General features: G+C 46.2%; 1 protein-coding gene across 1 annotated transcript; it reads right to left on the reverse strand.

Moving 5' to 3' along the window:
- Positions 1-909: 909 nt before the first annotated feature.
- Positions 910-5754, reverse strand: SRSF6 (serine and arginine rich splicing factor 6). Its single transcript, XM_027473037.3, has 6 exons — positions 5479-5754; positions 4940-5088; positions 3418-3545; positions 2983-3191; positions 2542-2631; positions 910-2423 (listed from the first exon to the last, which is right to left on the reverse strand). The coding sequence occupies exons 1-6, from the start codon at positions 5583-5585 to the stop codon at positions 2060-2062; spliced, it is 1047 nt and encodes a 348-aa protein (XP_027328838.1). The 5' UTR covers positions 5586-5754; the 3' UTR covers positions 910-2059.
- Positions 5755-8792: the final 3038 nt, after the last annotated feature.

The following is an 8792-nucleotide window of genomic DNA, read 5'->3' on the forward strand; positions in this document are numbered from 1 at the left end:
GCTAGGAAGGGACAAACCCAGGACAGCTGACCCAAACTGGCCACACGGGTATTCCATACCATCTGATGTCATGCTGAACAATATATAGGGGTGGGGGGGCCAACTGCTTGGGGATAGGCTGGGCATTGGTCAGCAGGTGCTGAGCAATTGCATTGTGCATCACTTGTTTCATACACGTTATTAGTAGTACTACTATTGTTATTATTTTCCTGTCTTAATAAACTGTCTTTATCTCAACTAACAGGCTTCACTTTCCAGTTTCTCTCCCCCATCCCAGAGAGTGAGGGGGGAGGGTGAGCAAACATCTGTGTGGTGTTTAGCTGCCAGCTGGGTTAAACCACAACACCAGGGCAGATACAACACTGAAAGTGTGCAATATAAAAGTAATATGATCTTCTGCCAACCTAAGCCTTGAAATCACTTCAGTTCATGTTTCATTAAGAATGTGTTGTTTACCAGGCAGAACAAGCTTCACTCATCTTTAGATCTCTTCTTCTACTAGAACAAATACCAGTATGTGACAGGCAAAAGTTGAAGCTGTGATAAGGAAATGGTGAGAAGTGTTTAGCTAGTACAGCAGCTCCAGGCAAGCTGGCATCAAGTCACATCTGAATGCAGCTCCTTGTACATGATCCAATTTATCTCAACAGACGTCTAAAATCCTGGTAAGTCAGAGATGCTTTCACAATCAGTCACACATTAAGGAAGGACAATGAAAAACTAATGAATTTTCTAATGAAAAACTGTTTAGTTGACTAGCTCATCTCAAGCACAAAACCAACTTTATTTCAAAAATTCCCAAGTCTCCTGCTAAAGCAAAGTAGTTACTCCAGTCAAAGAGGTAAGTAGGATAAATTATTTCGCCAGCATTCCCCCAGAAGTCCATAACACTATAATAAACACAAGAGCTTGAGTCACCAATTTAATTTTATACAAGTCAAACTACACATTGTATAAAGAGTACAAGGCAGTTCTAATGTTTCCTATTGCATGTTACAAAAATCAATTTAGCTACAAAGGGGAGTTTTTGGGACAAGTTCTATTCCACAATTTAAGTGAATTGGCAACTGTGGTTTAGCAAAGCCTTTGTTAAGACTAGAACTCTAGCTCAAAGAGATTACACTTCCAGTAAAGTTCAGATTCACACACAACAGGATTGTAGTTCTATTCTGAAGCAAAATGTTAACGTAAATGAGTCAAAAGGGAGGGAAGACAGCTTTATTTAGCTAGTTTTCATATCCAATAGATATTTAGAGGCTGACAAATCATACAACATACTAGTGACTTGGACCACATCCAAGAGACATTAGTGTCTGACAACTGTCACTTGATAGTCAAGCAAAAAAAATGTCAGAGAGCTTTCATTCTTTTAAGTTTCTAAAGTATGATTTGCAGCAATACTGTACGACACAGGTTACAGAGTACCTTTATTACCTTTAATACAGTCACAGTATCATGTGGGGAATGTTCTTTTGGCAAGTTAAGATGCAAAACAAATGCTCCAACTTGAGTTTATTGCTGGTCTAAGGTTTTCCTAGTATTGTTAACAGTTTACAGTTTTGCAGCCTGCTCCCATAAATTAAGATAAGCTAGAGAATTATCTGACCTGCTCAGCGAGGCAATCCTACCTTTGGTAGCAAGCTGTAAACCTATGAAGCCAATGATACTCAGTTCTAAAACCATGAAAAAATGAAAAAAATGATACGTTCAAAAAAGCCCAGATTTAAGCTTGTTATATTCATTTAATATAAAAACCACTTTACACTTAAGAGTAGTTAAGTTACTCCTGTGGAAATATTATAAAATCAAAGTTTTAGATGAATTTCTAAAAAAAAAAAAAAAAGTGGGGGGGGGAGCTTTTCCTGCTTTGTACCACCATCCAATCTTGTAATTTCAAATTTAGGATACAAATTAAACCTTTATGCCTCATTACTTAGTTCTTAGGCCATCTGCTCCTGCAATAGAAAAAAACTTCTGAAGTACTAATGTAACATTAATGGCCTGACAAGTAGGAAAAATGTTCCGCAATAGTGTGCAATATAAGAGGAGAGTTCTAGTCTTAATCTCTTGAACTAGATCTTGATCGTGAGCGAGACTTTGAACGAGATCTGGAACAGGACCTCGATGCAGCTCTTTTGGGTGGTGACTCTGAACGAGCCTTGGTAGATGGCTGCTGCTGTGGAGAATTGGAACGAGACCTACTCCTTGACCTGGATTTAGACTTAGCATCTCCTTTACCATTTTCTTTGGGAGATCGAGACCTGGACCTGGACCTGGATCGAGACTTCTCAGACTTCTCCTTGGATCTGCTGTGAGAGCGCGAACCCCTGTCAGACTTGGGTTTTGATTTGCTCTTTGATCTAGACTTCCTGCTTTTAGATCTGGAACGTGAGCGGTCTTTGCTTCGTGACCTGGATTTAGATCTTTTGAAAAGAAAGACAGTTACTCTACGTGAACTGAAGTACACTTATAGCTGTTGTAAACAGTTATCAGTTAGTAAGTAGCAACTCCTGTACTAACGCAAAGCAATGTATCACTTACCTGGAACGACTTTTAGTGACACTACGGGACCTGCTGCGGCTGCTCCTACTTCTACGACTTCTGCTTCTAGACCGTCTTCTAGATCGTGACCTAGAAACATTTAACATTAACATTTAACATCCCTTATTCTTCGTCTGGTGTACCCTGCTATGCTACCTAACACAGAGTAACTATTGAAGAACTTGTCAGTAACACACCCACATCAAGACATACCACTAATCCACCCATACTCAACATACCGTCAGCCAATTACATCTGGTATTTCACACAAACTCTCAACACCAGCTTTGCAATATAACAAAATAATTCCTTCCACATTTCTCAGGAATTGCCCTATTCCTAGAATATAAATTGAAGGCAATTACTGTAGGCCAGCCTACATATACCCATTCTCAAGTTTAACTGGTCTTGATATAGAGAGTAACACATCCCAAAAGTTACCTTGACCTACTGCCAGAGTAAGATCGCCTATGGCTTGACCGTGGCTTGTCTTCAACCAGCCGGATTTTCCTTCCATTTATCTCTGTGCCATCCAGTTTGTCCAGGGCACGCTTCATGTCCGAGTATGATCGGAACTCAATTACGCCTTCATTTGTACGTTCTTTGTGTGCATCTGCATAGGTTACCTCCCCAGCTTGCCTCATGAAATCCTTGAGAGTAAATGAAAAGTTACACAACCACTCCATATACTTGTACTCTGCAACTACCTTAGCTTAAGACAAGTCTGAGCAGATATAAAAAGCATTGTGTGCATTCACATGCACATTTATACTTCTCAATTACTTCTACTTAAATCAAAATGAGCGATTACATAAAAAGGAGGTTATTGGTTCCTGCTAATCACAACATACTCTATTGTAGAACATTAATACATACTTTCAAATCCTGCCAACTACAGCGACTGGAAAGGTTTTCAACAATCAGTCTGTACTCTGTACGAACAGGCGGTCCATATTTATCTCTTCCAGATTGTCTCCGACTGCTATATCCGCCACCACCCCCACCTTTATTGTGCAAAGAAATAAAGTTAGTTTGTCTCCTAGCATGAAGAAAACTAAAATGTTCTGAAAAAGTTAGTTAAACAGTTATATTTACTGGAGTAGGACTTTATTTCTCTATGCCTCCAATAAACTTTCAATTTTGCCATAATCTATATTAATGGCAAATCAAACAAACTAAAATCCTACAAGACTGTCCTCCTAAGATCTGTTAGAGAGTGACTGCTCCTTATTAGATTCACCTTGCTAAGTTTTATTTTACAGAACATTGTAAAATATAAAACTTAACTGATTACATGCATTTCTACATTTTACAAAAACGTTTACTAGTTACACTAAGTACTTACATCACAGTATGAGGTTTTTGGTGGTGGTTTGGCCACAAAACACGCAAGGTAACAGTCACCTAGTTCAGTTTAACCAGTTTTGTCTAACCCTTGGAATCCTCACCATCACCCTGCGTCTAATGGCAAAAGGCTGCTGTCGTCATGGCTTCCGGTAAGGTCAGCCAAAGGGTCATAGGGCAAGGGTCACACAATGTATGGAAAAGCCATGGCCAATCAGGAAAGGCAGTCATCTTAGCCTCAGTGGACACAGCCTCAGCCCCACTGGTCACTTTTAAATTGAAACATCAAGGACTTGTTAAAAAGTTTGAAATTGAACATGCAACAATTTTAAACAACATACATTTGATTTTTTAAAAAATACAGATTCCCACCCCCCCCAACACAAAGATTCTAGAGATCACTGAAAAGCGAGCCATAGAACTTTAATTACAGGCCAGTTAAGTTAAATATAACTCAGCTCCTCAAGAAATTATACAAGCTAGCTGAGCACAGAAATGTTTACGACATCTCCCACTTAAGACAATAATTTCTTGCTTGAAATCCTCCCCCACCCATTACATTAAATTTTACAGCTGACTGCTTCTACCCCAACTATGCAATGGTATTTATTCATAAACATTAGTGATGGAACACCACTGATTTATCTAAATGTTGCAAAAAACACTGGAGCCTTTAAATTAGCAGAGCATATAGTTCCTAAATAACAAGAAACCCTTTCTAGAAAAGGCCACAATTTTGCAGCCAGAATTGTTTCACATATTTGCATTTGTAGACTTCTTAAGGGGGTACCTGAGTGCAATGCTGGTGCCAGGAAGAACATCTATTAACACTATGTCTACAGACAGCTTGCTCCCAGCAATGCACCAGGTATCCCCTGCTACCATACTTGCAGAGATACTGACAACCCACCCCCACAGCCCCAAGGGACTTGGTCCCATCCACTCTATCACCCCAGGCTCTGCCTTGCCAACATAGCCGAGCTGCCTCCCCTTGCCTCCAGTCCCTTGCCCGAAGCAGCCCTGTAACCAAGCAAAAAGACGGGCCTATACTCACTGCGACTACTGTAGCTGTATCCATCCCTGTCGCGGCGGGGTCCGCGGGCATGCTCCACGATCACGCGCTCCCCGCACAGATCCTTGCCGTTCAGCTCGTAAACGGCATCATCGGCGTCTCGGGAGTCCTCAAACTCCACGAAGCCGTAACTAGGGAAGAAGGCAAAGGCCCGTCAGCCACAAGCACCGACGCGCGCAGGGCGGGGACTACGCGCCCGACGGCCCCGCCTGGCTTCTCGCCGCCCGCCCTCCGCCCGCTCCCCGGAGGCAGCGGCTGGCAGCGCGAGCCGCGCCAGGACAATGGGAGCCGGCCCCGCCGCAGCGCCCTCCCTCCCCCCGCGCCGCCGCCATTTTGAGTCGGGCGCCACGCGGCAGCGCGACGGGGCCGCGAGAGCCGACAACATGGGCGGAGGGGAGGGGGGGGGGGGGGGGAGGGGGGCTGTCAGGCGCGGCCCGCCCGGCCCTGCTGGGGAAGGCGACGCGCGGGCCCGGGCTCGAGGCGTCCGCCGGCCGGCTCCCGGCCCGCAGCACGGCGCTCACCCGTTTTTGAGGTCGACCTCGAGCAGGCGGCCATAGCCGCTGAAGAAGCGCTGGATGTCCTTCTCCCGGACGTGGTAGCTCAGGCGGCCGATGTAAACGCGCGGCATGTCCGCGGCCAGGGGGGAGGGAAGGGGAGGGAAGGAGAAGGAGGAGGAGAAGGAAGCGAACGCGAGGGAGAGGAGCACGGGGAGAGGGCGCCGGGAGGCCCACGAACGCGCTCCGCCGCGGCCTGCTCCACAGCACAATGGCGCCCGCTGCCCACGGCCGCTTTTATAGAGGGGGGCGGGGCCGGCGCGGACGTTACGACGGAGGCGGGGGGAGAAGGGAAGCGCCGCCGGGGCGTCATCGCGCTGCCACGCACAAGCAGCAGCGAGCGGGGGGGGAGGGGAGGAGCCCGGCGGACGGCGGTGCCTACGCGCGTGCGCGGAGCTCGGGGCGTGCCCCGGCGGGGCGGCAGCCGGCACTGCGCGTGAGCCCGGCCGTGGCGGGACCTGAGCGAAGGCGCCGGCGCCGCCACTTGGCGCACGCGCAGTGGTGTCCGCCGCGGGGGGAGGACTCGTGCGGGCCGGGGCCTTGTCTGCGGGGCCTGGCGGCTGCTGCGCTACGGGCCGGAGCTCAGCCTCTGCGGGTTACCCGTTGCGCCGAGCCCGATGGGGGTGCTGGGAAGGGACGGGTGGGGGTGGGCGGCTTCGCGGGGCTGTGCTCAGCACGTCTGGGAACGGTGCCCCGTCAGCTGGGCTGGACTGGGCACTCTAAACAAGGCCCTGGCGCTAAAAAAAAAAAAAAACCTCCAGTCCTAGCATTTGTGCTTTTCCGTAAGTAGAAGCAGGTCTCTAGTGGGCTGGGAAGCCCAGTGGCCTCTCTTCAGGTGCTTTTCAGACACAGCTACTTGGGATCCAGCCTTTCTATCAGATAAAAGTTAACAAGTTCCATGTCCCGATTTGCTTTGTTGTAAATAAGATGCACCCTCCCGATATATTAAAACCACTGTTTCACTCTGATGGGCTTTTCACAATAATATGACTCCATATTATATACCGTAGTTTGTATATTTGATATAAATAGAAGTATTTTCTAGTAAGTTTGTTTTATATTGTATACTATACAAGGGGGAAAGAACACATTTACTTCTACTCTTGAATTTTCTCAGCTGCATGAAAAGCAGCTCATACTCACCTAATGCAATACCTAATGTAAATTATGAACATTAATGTCAGTAATATAACCCAACAAAGACAGCAAGATTGCCTTCAATTTTAAGGATGTTGCTCCACTCCATGAGGTAATCGTCAACAAAAAATTACAGAGATTGTGTTGAAGTTGGGGAAATTTGTTACTCTTGGTTTTTTCTTGTTTAATAAAAGCTTGTTTCATATAATAGAAGAGACAACAGGTGACCCCTTTCTCTCCATCATAATGGACGGTGCTGAGAAGATTTTATCAGTTTATGGAATCTTCTCTGCCTGCCTTAGACTTACACTGATTATACACCAACTTACAAGCCCGATGTATTTTTTTCTATACAATAAGCACCAGGAGATACTTTGACTAGTGAGTAAATTTAGCCATTAACCGGGTTGTAGTGTTCATCAGCTCTGCGCTGGAAGATTAAAAGGCTTTGCTTAATCCCAGCACAGAGGAGAATGTTACGAGATATGCTGTACCTTGCGCTGAGCGTACAATGAAAGATCTGGCAGAGCTGACAGGTATTTCACGCTCGTGAGCTTTCACCTATTCTGTTTTCAGGAAAGTTTTGAAGCACCAATATTTTCTAAGCAACAGGATGGGAAAAGTATTTTAGCTGTTTGTTGCTAAAATGCGATAGCATTCATGAGCCTGTCCTATGGATAGCAATGCCATTGTGATGAGTGTTGTATACACAGAATTGAAGGTTTCTCTTACCGAATTTTAGAATAAATTATAAATAAATAAATAAAACCATTTGTGTCGTTGAGATAACTACCGGTTACAATATGTGATCATTAAAATCCTCTTTCTACAGCTATATCCTATTATTTTCCATTCCTGTTCTCTACGAGGTTAATGATTGACTGACCTAAATTTCAAAAATATCGGATATGATTATTCATTTGAAATCATCTGTGCTGGCACCCACCATGTAGGACAGCTGCATTCTAACGCTTGGTCCTGTGCTTGGTTTAAGATAACATATAAGCCTGTACATAAGTTCAGGGATAAGGAAAGCTAAGCCTGTTTTTAAGGGCTTCCCTGCAAGTGGATGCTCTTCAAAATGAGAGCCTCAAAGGAACTGCCTTTTCCAGAAGGACTGCAGCTCTGTACTTTCCGCACAGTCCATAAAAGCTTCTATCTCATAGGCGATGACACTCAATTTCAACATCTCTGCCTCTTAGTACAAGGAATTTCTTTCCCCTCTCCAACAGTAAAAGTAAGTTCTTCATGACAAAAGTGTTATCCCTGCATTCTCTGATCTCTGAGACTTTCAGTTGAGGTTTATTTCACTGCTTTATCTTGGGAGAATATTCCCAGAGAGCGTCTCAGAAATGGAGAAAAAATAGTCTGTTCAACTAAGGGCTGGAGCATAAATGGGTACAGTTACAGCTGTGATCAGCTCTTTTCATTTCTGGCACTCCTTCATAGTCACTCTCTGCCCCTGCTCCAGCGTGGGGTCTCTCCCATGGGATGCCATCCTTCCCGAACTGATCCTGCCCACTGCTATCACATGGCTCCATACCACGGGGTCCATCCCCCAGGAGCAAACTGCTCTAACCTGGGTCCCCCACGGACAGCAGCTCCCTCCAGACCCCTGCTCCTGCGTGGGCTCCTCTCCATGGGCTGCAGGTCCGGCCCGGGGCCTGCTCCTGTGGGGGCTCTCCATGGGCTGCAGCTTCCTCCAGGCCACATCCACCTGCTCCTCCGGGGGCTCCTCCACGGGCTGCAGCGTGGAGATCTGCTCCATGTGGGACCATGGGTGCAGGGGGACAGCCTGCTCCACCAGGGGCCTCTCCCTGCACAGGCCGCAGGGGAACTGCTGCTGTGAGCCTGGAGCACCTCCTGCCCTCCTGCTGCACGGACCTTGGGGTCTGCAGGGCTGTTTCTCACTCCTCTCACTCCTCCATCTGCTGTTTAGCAGCATTTATTTATTTATTTATTCCCTTTCTTAAATATGCTGCCACAGAGGTGCATCATTTATCGGCTTGGCTCTGGTCAGCACCGGGGCCTTTATCTAACAGGGGGCAGCTTCTAGATTCTTCTCACAGAAGTGGCCCCTATGGCCCTCTGCTACCAAAACCTTGCCACATAAACCCGTTAAAATCAGTAAAGCACACATGCAG

Source organism: Anas platyrhynchos, chromosome 21 (assembly GCF_047663525.1).
Source record: "Anas platyrhynchos isolate ZD024472 breed Pekin duck chromosome 21, IASCAAS_PekinDuck_T2T, whole genome shotgun sequence".
Classification (NCBI taxonomy): Eukaryota; Metazoa; Chordata; class Aves; order Anseriformes; family Anatidae; genus Anas; species Anas platyrhynchos.